The sequence below is a fragment of the Sebastes fasciatus genome, chromosome 16 (genome assembly GCF_043250625.1).
Source record: "Sebastes fasciatus isolate fSebFas1 chromosome 16, fSebFas1.pri, whole genome shotgun sequence".
NCBI lineage: Eukaryota > Metazoa > Chordata > Actinopteri > Perciformes > Sebastidae > Sebastes > Sebastes fasciatus.
The window spans coordinates 15,324,185-15,340,804 of NC_133810.1; the positions used below are offsets into that span (position 1 = coordinate 15,324,185).

The following is a 16,620-nucleotide window of genomic DNA, read 5'->3' on the forward strand; positions in this document are numbered from 1 at the left end:
CTTCATACTTAATAAATATTGAGAATGAGCCATCTTCAATTAATATAACTCTTCACACCATATGTTTCATCATCCATCACTGGAGGCATCCGGCTAATTTCATCGTTCAAAAATAACACATTTTGAAAACATTTTATTTTCTGCAGGGTAAAAATATATTTTTCATATCAGCTAAATCAAGAATAAGCATAAATTAGTCGAGGTAGTGCCTTCCTGCCAACTCATAAAACTCTCTCTGCTGTACTTTTCCATCCTCCACGTCGTGCAAAATTGCTGCAATAACAAGAATTTGAGATGAAAGTCTCACCTAACAATGGGCACCAGGCCCTTACATAGTTGACATTTATGATTAGGTACTTTGACACAATATTGTTAGTCAGAGAGTTGATTTTCTGGAAATTACAAGAAAAACAATCCCTAAAATAGCATTGCCCCATAAGCAAAGAAAGATATCCCTCCATCACATCTGCTCATGATTACCAGTGACCCTTTAAAGCTGTTTCCTATCTGTGTTTACTTGCAGCCTCCAGTGCAGAATCAGAGAGGCTTTGAATGGTAGCTGACTGTGAACTGTGGCTGCTGTGCACACACAATGTTCTGGCTTCCTGTCAGAGACAACATGTCTAACATCATGTTTGACAGCTACATTCGGCTCTGATTTATGCTGCTGGTGCTAAATCTCTCTTTCATTAAACAATGTCTACAGCTGATCTGAGCCTCATTTGCATAGCAGCAGTAATAGATAGTCATTATCACCTCTTTTGTTAAGTAGAGAACATGGAGCCTAGTTCATTGTCGTTGATAGTTTACTAGGTTACAGGCATAAAAGTTAAACAAGTCAAACCAATGACGTGGGAGTGCTTAAAGGTGTTCTATACGACATTCAAAGCATTTATATAGACTAATAAACAACTACAGTATTTGCTAAGTAAAGATATAGAGGAGTAATGCCATGTGCAGAGCTGCCTCTAAGCCTCTATACACAGCAAGGGCCAGCACATCCGTAGCGCGAACTCGGCAATTGCCTACGACGGTGCTTTGGCGGTGAAATGTGGGCCATCCATTCATTATGAGTAATATAACAATAAGGATGTAATAATAAATGTTACCAATAGCAGTAACTGACAGCACAGAGCTCGCTCCAGCCTCGGTCTACGGTTCATTCACATGAACGGAGGAAGGACAATAACTCTGGATTAGTGCATTTTACAACCTAATGATTTAAATTAAGGCTATGCTAGTGTTCATACTGGCAAGTTGATTAAAAAAAAACGATCCACTGATTTACAGACATCTCTTTCCCAGTGTAAGTCTGAGGGGAAGAATCTTTTTGGGCCCAATAGCATCACGTGACGGACATGGAAGTTGTAGTACCACCATTTTTTGCCACTACGAAAATTTGCTCCGAAGCCCGTCGCTCTTCCTGGGGCCTTGGTTAACACAGTTAGCTCTGCAAGTACCAAAGAACGTATTTTGCCAAGAGGTGAAAGTCAATTGTTCGTTCAATTGCGACATCAGCGCCCAGCAGTAAGGCTACGCTTCCGCCATTTTGGACTGAAAGCGACTACCAGACGCCAGTAAAATGTCTGGAGCCAACTTGTGTTTTGATAAAAATTTATCTCAATAATATGACAGTTAGATTATTACATTCAACAACTTTTATAATCAAACCAAGGCCCTTCAGTGCTTGAGTTGTTGGAGCTTGTCACATTTATTTAAGTGTAGTTGAATTGACATCTTTTTAGAATAGACTATAACTGTATAATAACTGTATTCAAATGTCAGGAAATCATGCCAACGACTTCTGAGGGTTCCAGACCGAAACCTCAGGAAGTCATCCAACTCTGCAAGGATTTAGCAAAAGACGATGACTCAAGTTATCTTGTTCATTTATCATGTTTTATTTCCTCTGCCAGTCCTTTTCCCAATGAAATCAGTACCGTCCAGCTGAGTGTGGGTTTTATCTGTCTGTGGTTTGCAGGGGACAACATCGGATGGGCGGACTTATTTGGTCAAACGCTACAAGATGCCAATGTACAAGATTCCAATCACTCTTACCTCCTGAAAGAGTGTTGTAAGTGTATGCAATTTGTGTCTATGTGCTTGACTGTGTGTAATTATTTACGTTTTGCATGTGTGTATGTTTGTTTGTTCAGACATTTATCAGTTGAGAATTGTTACACAATGCTTCAGAAGTGTTTAACAAAATGTGAGAGTCATCATAAATTGAATCACTGTTGGGCCATGGCAAGTTGTGCTTTTTTAATAGGGCTGTCAATCGATTCAAACCATCATTTAATCGCGATTAATTGCATGATTGTCCATGATTAATTGCAATTAATTGCAAATGAATCACATGTTTTTTATCTGTTCAAAATGTACCCCGAAGGGAGATTATTTTATTATTATTTTGATAAGACTATTTAATCTTATCAACATGGGAGTGGGCAAATACTGTATGTTGCTTTATGTAAATGTATGTATATTTTATTTATTATACGAAATTAATTAACAACACAAAACAATGACAAATAATGTCCAGAAACCCTCACAGGTACTGCATTTAGCATAAGAAATATGCTAAAATCATAACATGGAAAACTGAAACCCAACAGACAACAACAGCTGTCAGTGTGTCAGTGTGCTGACTTGACTATGACTTGCCCCCAAACTGCATGTGATTATCATAAAGTGTGCATGTCTGTAAAGGGGAGACTCGTGGGTACCCATACAACCCATTTTCATTCACATATCTTGAGGTCAGAGGTCAAGGGACCCCTTTGAAAATGGCCATGACAGTTTTTCCTCACCTAAATTTAGCATAACTTTGCGGCAAGGTAGTGTGACATGGTTGGTACCAATAGTTAAAATCCATGAATGCTGTTTAAAAGTGTGTGTGTATGTGTGTGTGTAGTCTTTCAGGAGTATCCAGAGAGTTGTGCCTGCATACAGACAGATGTTGAGTGTGTGAAGGTCAACCTGCAGGATGTTCCTCTCCTCTCTCCAAATGTCACCTGGCTGTAAGTGTCCTCTCATTGTAGTGTGTGTGTGTGTGTGTGTGTGTGTGTGTGTGTGTGTGTGTGATTACTGATTTAAGTTCAAAGTGAGAAGTCTTCACAGTCTTCTTTCCCTCAAGAAGCTATTTTACTGTAGGTCTGAACCTAAAATCACCAAGATGATAACTATAATTGGTTAATTACATGCAGTGAATGAATGTTTTACTGACAAAGGTTCTGACTGAACAGAAGAAAAAAAGATTTCCTTCGCTCTTTGTTGGATTTTCCTCTCAGCTATTCTTGCATTCTTAGCCATTTAAGCATTTTCAACCATCCTCCTTATTTTTGACCATTCTTTTGAAGCCCTGCTTTGGCATCCTCTTTTTGCTCTTTCTTTCTTACACTAAGCCCTCAATTTAACATCCCTGGTCTTGTTTGTAATATCTGCTGAAATTTGTTTGATTGAGTGTTTGTTTTTTTAACCCAGCAGTTAGTAAAGAAAGTCAGAAACTCTGCTGCTGTTTGTGATTGCTGGTCAATGTCTCGGCAGGGTCGTGTCTAGAAGGTAACACGCAAATTGCGAAACTCTTGTAAGATGGTTAAGGTTAGGCGTTGACCTCGAATGGTTGAGGTTAGGATAGGTCGTCAGGCAGCACGTCCCAGGAGAGTTTTTTGCAAGTTTTTGCAAGTGCTCTCGGCAGCTGCAAAACTCAATTGACCAGATTTTGCGTCCGGATTAAACGAGATATACCCATGCTTTTCCTAACACAATGAGCTAAAAGGTCTCTTATTTCTGAGCTTTGGAGACCGCCAGGCTGACTTTTTTCCTAGTTGTTTCAGTATTCCAGCAGTAATCTGTTTCATAATCCCATTTGTTACAGCACATTCAGTATGTAAGGGATAATGTACAGCTAGTGGGTCATTGTTGACAGGGCGATGCGGCACTCCGACGCGAAGCCGTGAAGGGATTTATTTCACAACAATGAACCTCTGGATGTACATTATCCCGCTTATTACACGGCTACTTACTTAAGAAATCAATAATTTGACACAAAAAATGGTCCGACATCAGAACTGCGTCCAGAGCAACTGCATTTATAAGAAAAATAACAGATCGTAGAACGCTGTAATTGACCAATCAGAATTAAGTGATTGTTGTTGTTGTTGTTGTTTAATGTGTTCATTGTCTCATTAATCTCTTTTATTTAATGGGTATAGTTGAAATAGTTCATTTTCCGGCAGCAGTCTGTGGTGTTTCTCTTTTATTCTGAGTCAAGAGGATCCCCTGAACAAAAAGAAGTGACACCACTTTTGAATTAAATAATCATTGATTGAACACGGACTAGAATAGCATCCATCCATCCATTCATCCATCTAGGGCTGTCCTCGACCAAAGAAATTGAGTGGATCATGTTGCATCTGTTTGACATTGTCAGTGTCGGTAATGTCACCACATTCATCTGTCTCAGCTTCTCTGTGTCTGAAAACTCGTTTTAATTTGAGGCCTGATTGCTTCATTGATTCATCCGTTCCTTTTCAATTTGGTCTCTCAGTAAGAAGCCTCACATTATTGATTGCTCTCCTCACAACCAATAAAGTACTTTCAAATAACCTATAATTTGCTTCTGAAAGTCAGCTCTCTAAAACAATTTTGTTAATTGTAGGTTCATTACTTTGCTCAAATTAATAGTTACACCCTGATCATTATGCCTCATTTAATGAAGCCACTCGGTTTCTCCTGATTGAATATAGACAGGTGTTGTGGAGTAGTCAGCCCTGCATTTCTCTGTTGTAGTTTTGTGTCGCCGAGACGTGAATATTACACGCCTGCATGACGGAAGTGTAACTTCAGAGGTAGTTATGTAGTATATAAAGTGAGAAAGACCACTTATGGTTGGTGGATGGGGAGATGGACGGGTCCAACAAACACAGGACTTTCAAGTGGGATACCTGTGTTTGAGACCAGTGTTTTGCTTTGCAAGTTAGTGACGATTGTCACGTGTTTTGTAGTGATGGTTGTCACGTGTTTTCTGTACTGACGTTACGTTGTTTCCGTACGTATTTTACGTAGTGTACGTACTTATTTAAACCGACCCAACCATGATGTTTACCCTTAACCTAAATAAGTGGTTTTCCTTCCTGATCCTAAGTCAGTGACCATGACTTTTTCCCTTAACTTCACAAAGTGGTTTTCTTGCCCCTTGCTGGTACTGCATGTTAATACAGTCGTGTAATATTCACGTCTCTGCAAGGCAAACCGTGACACTGTCTGGGATTGTTGCAAATAAGAAAGCAGGTCTTATGTTTTTTCTTTGCTTTTATACAGGCAGTCACTCCATTCTTCTTGTAAAAAAATAGTGCAACTTTCTCTATTCTCGCCTCAGTGTTCACACTCCAGATATCAATTCCACGGTTTTACCTCAAGGCATTGTCTGGCCTGCATGGCTTTGATATTACATTGAAATGTGACTAAGCCCACCACAAGCCCAGCGCACAGTTTGAGATCCTATGGGAACCACCACCTGATTTTCTAACATCTAAAGGTGACTGGGCCTTTGCTATGATTGCACCCACAGAGTGGCACCCACTAAAGGGCTAATGGAGTCCACCCCCTTTTCCTCTCCTTTCCTTCTTGTATTTAGTTCTCTTATCTTTATCTCATGGGTGTTATTGCCTTGGGCCGCCCCCAGACCAGGAGAGGATCAATTTTAAAAGTCAGGATATCTTGGTCCTCGCTGCATCGATTTTTACAATTCTGTTAGCTTCACAAGTCCCCCTACTTTATGTAAGTGCAATATAGAATGGCTTGAGTGCTCCTTCAATATGTCAACTGTTTCAGTATTTGTGGATGATGAAAGTGATGAAAGTATGAAGCTCTTATTGTTGATTTTTTTCATTTCAGCTCCACTTAAATTTGTTTCCAAAACCTGCTTACACTTGTGATACATAAAAATCTGCATTAGTAATTTAAATTTTAAGTTCAGGTCTTTTAACTTTAACTAACTTTAATACTCTTATATTGATAAGAAGGAAGGTTAAGACAACTGATTCATTCTGGCCTTCAGCAACACAGTCTGCTTGAATATCCTGTTTTGCGGAAACACATCACAAGCCGGCAGCTCTTTGCCTGGGATTTTATCTCTCCTCATTAACTCCTCTTTGAAACTGGGAGTATTCTGCAGGGCTCCATTGTCCATTATTGAAGTTGTTTCCGGGAATGTTAAAAGCAGTTAAGCAGATGACCTTTTCCACAATGAAATCTGCCATTATATCTTCAGATTGAACACAATCAACAGTGGATTAATCTTAACTTCAAGCCGTGCCATGGAAACACAAATGTAAAAGTAATCAGAAATTCAAATCTGAACTATGAGGTGAAAACAAAAAGGCAGCTGAAATATGATGATTTTCCAACCTGGTAATACAGATGAGGATAATGATCTTGAAAGATTGTACAGTAAACCATTCAAACTACATCTGTTATAATCCATTCAAAATGTTGTTCCCCCATCTCCAGCTTATTTTATCGTTATTTTGCCTTTAGTATCATTCCTGCTTGGTGCTTTTCTCAGGATGTTATTCATTTCTGTGAAGAAATAGTTTGGATTGTTATTTAAGATATAAACAGGATAAGGGCACGGTGAAGACCTGAACACAAGCTACAGTCACAGAGTCTTCCCTCTCTGCTAAACAGCCTCGCCCTGTATTAGAAAAGTACGCAGTTAAAACAACAAAAGAGCTGATGGAACAATGGCCAAGCGTCAGGGAGAAGAAAACACTGAATTTGTCAAAAAAAGAAGCCTATGTATGTATGATTGTTAAAAATAGAAAATACATAATACAGACAAAGAATTGTATTCAAAATTCCTAAACATAACATGAAAACTCATCTCTAATGCGATATTTACAGGAAATAATCTGCTCAAAATTCATTCAAATTACTTGTTTTACACAAACTTCCTGCAGTTATTGCGTTCACTAATTTACACTAATGTACAGTTTATCAGTTGTTCTGTACTATTATTGTTATGCATTGACTATGACGTGAAATATCACAAAAAAAATGTCACTTAATCAGGGATCGTCAGTTTAGTCAATGATAGAAAGCAGTCCCTTAAGGAAAAAGGTTGGGAACCAACCACTTAGATCATCATGCCACACAACTTTGACCCTGAAGATAATTTATAAAAAATACAATAATATTTGTTTTTTGTTTTTTTTCGTTTTTAGGTCCTTATTTGATTTAGTTTCTCAGGTTTATTTTAATGGTCTTCATCTCCTTTTCTTCTGTTTCTTTGGTTTTATCTTTTGGTTTTTGGTTTTATCTTTTGTGAAGCCTTTTGTAGTGTTTCATTTCATTCGTTTTGATTACCTAGCTACAGTTTTTCTTTTTTTCTTCTGTTTTATTTATCAGTATGATTTTGTGTGCTCTCTTTGTAAAGCGTCCTTGGGTTTCTCGAAAGGTGCTGTATAAGTCCAATTTATTATTATTATTATTATTATTATTATTATTAAGTGCTGTATGAATGAAATTTACAATGTCTGTATTTTAATGATTTTTACAGTTACAGGCTTGAAACAACAAGTACAGGTGTTGATATTATTTGTGTTTATGGGTGTTTGAATATGAAAGCCCGTTGTTGGATAAAGAATATGGCTGCTGTCTTTGTTGTTCTCGTTCATTATTTCCTGGAGATTTGTTGCCTTCTTTATCTGTGTTGTGCAAATTAAATATGCTTTAGATTTTATTACCACGATGTTTTATTGTTCATCAAATCCTCTATCCACTAAGTTCAGTCTTATTAGAGATTCAAACAAAGATGGTGATTTTTGGGCTCATCCGCTAAGACCTTTGTCCCTTTTGAGATGTCTGGCGCCAGCCTTGTGTCTTCTTGTGTGTGTGTGTGTGTGTGTGGATGGTTGGGTAGTATATAAGGTTAGGCTCTGCCATTTTTATGTTCCTGTGCTTCAGATTACACAACAGTGTACCTTTTCAAGTCTTTACTCTGACATATGGTGCTTCTATTATTGTGGGAATGTGACACCAGGAACTCTTTAAAGGCCATTAAAAGGTCAATAAATAGTAGTTAAGATTTTTATGTGGTGGTTTATATCGCATAATGCGTCAGACTTTTCGTCCTCTCTCTCCCTCTTTGTCTCTATCTGCACGCAAGTGAAATGATGTGTTTTGTTTTTCTAACTTTGGCTTTTCATGGCTTGTGTCACAGGTCGCTGAGGAGCAACAAGATCCGAGTGTTGTCCGATTTCGTTTTCTCAGAATACTCTTCTCTAGTGAGACTGTGAGTATTATTTATGCTGCTTTCCACCTCCTCACAATACATACTTGTTAGGGCTGTCAATCAATTAAAATATTCAATCGCAATTAATTGCTGATGGTTCATAGTTAATCGCACATTAATCACTAATTTTTATCTGTTCAAAATGTACCTTAAAGGGAGATTTGTCAAGTATTTAATATTCTTATCAACATCGGAGTGGGCAAATATGCTTGCTTTAAGCACATGTATGTATATATTTATTACTGGAAATCAATTAACAACACAAAACAATGACAAATGTTGTCCAGAAACCCTCACAGGTACTGCATTTAGCATAAGAAATATGCTCAAATCATAAGATAGAAAACTGAAACCCAACAGACAACAACAGCTGTCAGTGTGTCAGTGTGCTGACTTGACTATGACTTGCCCCAAACTGCATGTGATTATCATAAAGTGGTCATGTCTGTAAAGGGGAGACTCGTGGGTACCCATAGAACCCATTTTCATTCACCTATCTCAAGGTAAGAGGTCGAGGGACCCCTTTGAAAATGGCCCTGACAGTTTTTCCTCACGTTTAGTGTAAGTTTGGAGCGTTATTTAGCAGAACTAATAAGCAAATACTGAAATAGAAAGGCAGGTTGACAAAATATATAGATAAAAAGACAAATATAAATCGAGCAATTAATGTGATGTTTTTATTCAGTGTTTTTATTTTACAGTCTTTGGAGGGCTGCTGTTTGTTTATGGCTCCAACTTCAACTCTCTGCTGCACACTGTCACACTCACTGCTGATATAAATTATTTATTCATGACTTTTCGGTCTACACATCCTTCATCAAGTGTATGATCAGGCATTACAACATATGTATACATAGATGCTAGTTAAATTATCCAAACAGAGTCCAACAGACATCAGGTCAGCTGGTGAATGGAGCATTGAACAGTTTGTCATAAACATAACCTCCAGTCTGACCATCCTGCTACACTGATTTGAATGGGAATGTCTGTTCTAGTCCTGTTGTATTTCTTTGGGAACACCATGAGAAAATGCACACATTGCTATCCAGGTAATTAGGTAAATGACAATTTCTTTTCCTAAAAAAACAGTCAACAGATTAGAAAAAGGTAAAATGTAAATGAGGCCAAAAGTGCAAATAATCATAAATCCATATTCAGGGAAATATATTGTGGCAAATTTGAACACATCCTTACACTTTGCCTTTTTGGGTTGAATTAATTTGGTATTTAATTATTTCAATTTACAGTTTCTTCATCATTCCAACTCCAAAGACACAATGTATTACCATTAGACTTTTGTTCCTCGTGTTTAAATTTCCAGGTTGACAAATGGATCTCAGTAAATGAAAGTTAAAATGAGTTCAACACACAGAAGAACGTATCATGTCCTGCCACATACACATAGCTTTGTTTGAAATATGATCATTGTTATTCACTTGAAATTATTTCCTCATTCTCTTCAATCAATTATCCTGTCTTGTAACTCGCTGTAAATGTGACAGCGAAACTGACTGGTTGGCCGTATTAATGCTTTGTGCAAGATGTGATTTCATTGCGACGCAGTAAATCTCTTTACCCGTCACACAATTATTGCCTTTTGAAAAATAGTTTGCATGTGTTTTTCTTGTATAAGTTACTGAAGACTGAACCAAACAAACTGATTTCATTATATTGAATAATTTATACTATATTGCATTGATTATATTATGTGAGACTGCAGTCTAAAGCAAGTAATGTCATGCTGATAATGAGGCAACCAGAGGGACAGTCACAAGTCTTTCTGGCATCTCCAACTTTTATCACTTGATTGATCGTGATGAAAACTGTATGAGAGCCACAGAAGCTCTTTGCTAATGCAGTTTTTATTATTACCTCTAAATCAACTGTGGTGTCATTTTTACCTCTGTAATGCGTTAGCCTTTGCAAAACACATGAAGAAAGACGTCATCGTGACACAGGCAAACTGCAAAACTAGAAAATAAAGACAACCAACACCGAAATAAAGACATTTAACATAGCAGTACATTACCAGAACTACAAACTAAACCCTCAAAAAGTAAGTTGAGTTAAAACCATAGACAATTCAATAACTTCAGTATTATGCAGTGTAGTACCACCAAAATCACTTCACACATCAATGGTCTCTTCCTGATTATACTTATTAAACTAAATAAGACATTTTGATCGCACTACACTTTATAAAAGTGAAGTTATTTAATATTTTCCCATAGAAAATTCACCAAAATTATGCAAAAGCATATTTTTCCAAACTTAATGTTGTAGTACAACTATGAGGAGATCATTGTTGTGTATAATACTGAAGTTATTGAATATTTTTCTCTTTTCGGCGTTGCACTTTGTAGACGGTCCCTGACCACTCGTCTCACAACCGGCTGCCCATAGAGACCAATGTAATGTGTCCAGCTCGGAGGACGGCTCGTTGTGATTAAAATGAGGTTGTAGCTCGTTGTCTACCTTACTACGGTTAGAAAGATGTTTTGGTTATGAGTTATTGATCCAAGAAGTTTGAATCTATCAATATCTTTCCAACTTTACCGAAGTACATCATATAGGGGGGCTCCGTACATCAGCAATGCGTAGACTGTCAGGAATGATTGGAAGAAGTGCACTATGAAGTAATGAGTTACTAACTTGAGGGCACGACTTAATAAAAATTTCTCCTAGGTGTCTAGGGGGGCTCTGTAGAAAAAGGCTCTTGTCAAGCTCTCAGTACATTTACCATGATTAGATTTAACTTCCCATATATTATAGTACACTCGCACCAAGATCCATAACAAGATAGAGCGTTGCACAATAGACTGTAGGTTTACAGGACTGTTAATGCTGTCATTTATTTGTTTAGTTATGAGGCTCAAATGTTAAACCACAAATGGACTAAAGAATTGAATTGCTGTCTTTTTGTTTCAGTTAGCTTTTGAACAAAAGTGGAGTAATGGTTTAGCACAAGGCAAGCACACAATATGACTGCAGTCCAGCACCTTTGGGTCTTGTCCTCTTGTGCTTCAATTTTGTTGATCGAGTACCCAAACATGCAGTGACGTAGATAACTATAAATAGTTTTCATTAAGCTAGTGTCTTCTGCAGAATCTAATCGGTAGGGAACACACACATTCACAAACTTATTCGCTGTCTTAAAAGTTCAAGGAGCGTTACACATTTCTAAACTTTAAAAGCGGATCAAAGGTCACTAATAGCTGGATTGTTATTTGTGTGTTTTTGAGGGTCATAATTTGCATCTGAGCAGCCATTAATCTTCAAGATCCCTGAAGGTGAATGTCCTCTGTGTTGATGTGGAGAATATGCTATTATCCTGTCATTCTTACTGAAGTGTAAAAAGTGTGTGTGTGTGTGTGTGTGTGTGTGTGTGTGTGTGTGTGTGTGTGTGTGTGTGTGTGTGTGTGTGTGTGTGTGCGTGCGTGCGTGCGTGCGTGCGTGCGTGCGTGCGTGCGTGTGTGGATGTGTTTACATGAATTTACAGTTAGAAACTTTTGAATGAATTATTAATTATTGTTTTTCTCTGTTCCCAGATTTCTGCAAAACAACAGCCTCCAGTTCATATCCAAGCATGCCTTCAGCGGCCTGCACAGTTTAAAGAGGTTGTAAGTACCCTGCTCACTTCATTAATGACATTAAAGGAACAGTTTGGGTGTTTTGAAGTGGAGTTGTACGAGGTACTTATCCATAGTCAGTGTATTACCTACAGTAGATGACTGTCGGTACGCCCCCAGTTTGGAGCAGACAGGAGTTGCCGTTCAGGAGCAAAGCAATGAACTGCTGTGGATGAGGACGGCAGAAAAACTTGTTTTAGCCACCTAAAAGAAAGGCTCACCTAAAAAAATGTTATATCCATTTAAGTGTACGTGTGTAACATGAGTTTATGGTCTCAATCGCTAGTTTCAAATCACGTCTCGTACATTGTTTAATGCCACTCTTTCAAACTATTAATGTTCGTGCGTATTCCCGGGGTAAAGAGGATCCTAAAGTGTGCGATTTCATTTCATGAATGGATGGTTACGTGACTGGATTAATTGAAGAGAGAACGCCAAATTGGTAAGCAAGTTAAAGTAAAAGTTGAATGATTCCTTTTCCTCCCCGTCTGTCTGTTTTGTATCGTGGACAAAGAGCTGATAGTGTTGCATTATATATTTGAGAGATAGCTTTTTTTCTCCCTCTCTACCTTGAGTTTGTGTATGGAGCCTCCATGCAAAACGGTGATATACGTCCCCTGTGCAGCCATCGTCCACAATCAGAGCCCAGTTCCACTGATAACGTTTGTAAAATGTCCTTGATGCCGATTAATTGTCCACCTCTACTATTAAATGTATTAAATATAAATGCAAGAATAGTACAAATAAGAATTAAAAAAGAATATTTCTTGAAATGTGCAGTATAAATGCAGTATTAATGACTGAGTATTGCACAGTTGAAGTATTGTACAATATCTGGTACAGATTGCAAATAAAGAATAAGGAGGATAATAAGGAATGATGGAGTAGTAGGTGCTGAGTGGGGGGAAATAAGTCCAAGAGCCTCAGAGTGTCAGACGCTCAGAGAGAGGAGTTGAAAAGTTTGATGGCCACAGGCAGGAATGACTTCCTGTGGCGCTCTGCGGTGCATCTCGGTGGAATGACTCCTGTGTTTGAGAAGCTGAAACTAGAGGATGTTTAGCTTCTTTTTTATTGCTATTATTGCTTGAAATATTATATAATATTGACAGTCAGAGAAACTACATTAGAAGATCATCCCCTCTTTCTCTCTGCTTCTCTCTCTTTCTCTCAGGTTTCTCAGTGACAACTTGATATCCTCCCTCAGTCCTGGTGTGTTCAGGGATCTCCAGCAGTTAGAGTGGCTGTGAGTAACACACACACACACACACACACACATGTAGCTACGCATGAGGAAGTTATTGTGTTATGTACGCCGCTGTGGTTTTATATTAATGTAGATGGAAGAACACTGTGTGATAGAGCACACATGGTAGTTCTGGCAGTCATTATGTGTTTTTATGGGCTAGTCATGCTCTTCTTTGTGTTGTCTGGTTTTATTAAAAGACGTAAACGCCCGTTTTACCCACACATGGGGTATCCTGGCACGTATCTGGAATTTCCTTTCAGATTTAGATTTGTGGTTTAAGGTCGATGAAAACAAATCCCCTTGATGTGCTTAAAATCATTTGGGTTGCATTAGAGTGGAGAGCTGGGAGATTTGTATTTATCTGAACCCCAAAGGGTGTCATAAATTTTAAACAGCTGTGTGTCCTCTGTCTTATTTTACCCCATGTAATCAAATTTGTGTCAAGTGTGCCATAAAACAAAACTACATTTCGGTAAAATCAATGCTCCACTTCACCTCTGGTTTATGTCAGTACAGACAATGCAGATTAACTGTAATACTTAAAAGGAATAGTTGATATCACTCTCATGTCTATATACTAAATATTAAGCTAGAGGCAATATTACACTAATGAGATATGACATGTTCATTAGTCAAATTGAGAGATTCTGGTAGGAATCCTCAGGAAAGGTTATTATATTTAGCGTAGAGACATGTGGTATTGATGTTCTCGTCTGATTCTTGATAAGAAAGCAACTAACCATAGTTCCTAAAATGTTACCTATTCTTTCAATAACAATAACGATGTTTCTTTGTGCCAGGGTGTTGGATCATAACCCGCTGAGCAGCTTGTCCCAGGACACTTTCATCGGGCTCCAGTCTCTCGTGTTCCTGTGAGTTGTATTTCTTAAAAACCTTCTGTTTTAGTGTTGACTGATTTCTAATCTAAAACTGAGATTCTCTGAGATGAGAAATGTATGAGATTTCAGTTGTGAATTTACAGTAGGCTATCTGTGTTAGTAGGGCTGTCCATCGATTAAAATATTTAAGCACAATTAATTGCATGATGGTCCATAGATTATCACAATTAACAAGAGACCCCTTTGAAAATGTCCATGCCAGTTTTTCCTCACCAAAATTTAGCTTGGAGTATTATTGAGTCTCCTTCGCGACAAGCTAGTATGACATGGTTGGTACCAATGGATTCCTTAGGTTTTCTAGTTTCATATATGATCCCAGTATCTTCTCTGTGCCACTGTGCCCTAAACCCGCTGCAACCTAAGAATCGCAAGTTGCGTTAAAGTGATTAGTGCAGTTAAAACGAATTTGTGTGAACGCGTTACTATCACGTTAACTTTGACAGCCCTAGTTAAAATATATAGTTTGAAGAAAACCAACACCTACTCTTTGATAATAATTGCTAACCTGAAAGTACTCAATATGGGGCTCAGCCTTTTTTAGATACAAGTAGGTGGGCTTCAAGGAAAACAAGTCGGGAACCACTGTTCTGAAGTACATTTACAGATTATTATACAGATCTGGATAGAAGACAACTACAACATCACAGGATTTTTGGGAGGGACCTGGAGGCTAAATATTTTATCAAAGATCAATAGAAGTCAAATCAATCATCAAAACATTTTAACAAGAGAATGGTCACAGAATTGATGTTCTGCACCCTACTACTATTAGAGTGATACACATGAATGAGGGATATTACAGAATCTACAGTATTTCTAAAAACTGTGTATTATTTAGGTGTGAAGCATGCTGGAACTTTTTCTCAGTTTTCTTTAATCAATTTTCCGCCAGAGGATATCGAGAGCTTTCATGCTTCTTGTCAAATGTCTACTTAGTTGTACTCGATGCATATATAGTATTGTTAAATTTCACACCTCATTTCATGCTCAGTCATTTCTTTGTGTTATGATGCTACACATTGACGGAACATGCTTTATCTCTCGCGGTCAGTGTCACTTCCCTCCTCTCCATGCAGTCTCTGCTTCGCTGACCTGGCTTGGATCAGCCCTCTGTTTTGTTCTTTGTACAATAGTGAGATTACAATATTGTTCTCCCACTCTTTGTTCACTGGGAGAATCCCCTTGACGCCGTGCTCTGCGTCACACCTGTCAGATCACAGTTTATTTCTCCACTTGACTCAATCTCTCTGTGTTTTGTTTTTCCGTCCACAACAGGTGGATGTCCTTTTAATGTTTTACGCTTGAAAGATAAAAGCCTTTTATAAATGTGCACTCACTCTGTGAGCCTTTTCAAAGAGCGCTTGTACCTCGCGGGAGTTACTCTCAGACAGAAGTGACCATATGTCTCTTGGTTTTTTCCATTCATCTGTGGAGTCCCTGGCATCGGCTTCGTTTCTCCTCACATCCGTCTGAAGTGTTGCCCTCCAAAATATCAGAGTTTGTTTTTAATCTGAATCTGACTTTAACTCTTCACCTTATAGGAGATTTCACTTCAATTAGTTAGAAAGCCGTATGAGAGATGTTTTAATGTGTTGCCATCTTTCAAAGCAAATGCTTTTAGACTGATTTCCTGCCTTCCATGCAAACAATTCTGTTCATTTCAGTACTTGCAGAGATTTAAAAGGTGACTTATAAATGACCTGGGATAGGGTAACCCATTACAGTCAACAATTTGTGATTTGTTGAATTCATTATTGTTTATTAATACAGTTGTGAGCACATATCATTTTAAAATCTTTTCATTTTTTCCAGAACAATACATCAAAGAGTCATTAATTGAATGCCAAAAGGCATATTCAATTAATAACGAACAAAAACAAAACAAAAGCCGAATTAATAGCAACGTTTGGTCAGTTTTTACTTGTTGCATTAAAGAGGACCTCTTATGCTCATTTTCAGGTGCATGCTTGTATTTTGGGTTTCTACTAGAACATGTTTACATGCTTTAATGTTCATAAGACGCTTTACTTTTTCTCATACCGGCTGTGCTGCTGCACCTTTTTTCACCCTCTGTCTGAAACGCTCTGTTTGAGCTCCAGTCCCCCCTAAAAAAGCCCAGCCTGCTCTGATTGGTCAGCCGATCCAAACTCTTCGGACTACGCTCCAGCTCCGCTCTAACTAGCTTTGTTTGAGGGCGTGCCAAACAAGCTGCTAGGCAGGTATTATGCAAATGTGTTACTTGGTGACATCACCACGTTACGGAAGAAAACGCAGGACTTCAATCAAGGCATTTCAGGCAGTTCAGGAGCAGTGTTTCTGTGGGGGAGAGTAACTCCCTTTGGCGTGGACTTTGGACTTTGTAACTTTGTAGACCGTTTACATGCACAGAAAACCTATATAACACACTAAAGGAAAGGGAAAAAGCATAAAAGCACTATAGGTCCTCTTTACAAGGTTTGCTGATTGGCTGCCAACTTTAAAGTCACAGATGTCGGAGATACAGCATCATGCCAAGATAACATGGTGACTGACATGAAATAAAGTTGACCA

General features: G+C 38.2%; 1 protein-coding gene across 2 annotated transcripts in view; it reads left to right on the forward strand.

Annotated features, from left to right (window-relative positions):
* The window catches only part of rxfp2a (relaxin family peptide receptor 2a), a 74,113-nt gene that overhangs the window by 40,375 nt on the left and 17,118 nt on the right, over positions 1 to 16,620 (forward strand). For both annotated transcript variants that reach the window (XM_074610438.1, XM_074610437.1), the window contains exons 3-8: positions 1,982 to 2,074; positions 2,915 to 3,020; positions 8,225 to 8,296; positions 11,845 to 11,916; positions 13,097 to 13,168; positions 13,972 to 14,043. In XM_074610438.1, the coding sequence (XP_074466539.1) occupies positions 1,982 to 2,074; positions 2,915 to 3,020; positions 8,225 to 8,296; positions 11,845 to 11,916; positions 13,097 to 13,168; positions 13,972 to 14,043 (487 nt within the window). The remainder of the gene's footprint in view (positions 1 to 1,981; positions 2,075 to 2,914; positions 3,021 to 8,224; positions 8,297 to 11,844; positions 11,917 to 13,096; positions 13,169 to 13,971; positions 14,044 to 16,620) is intronic.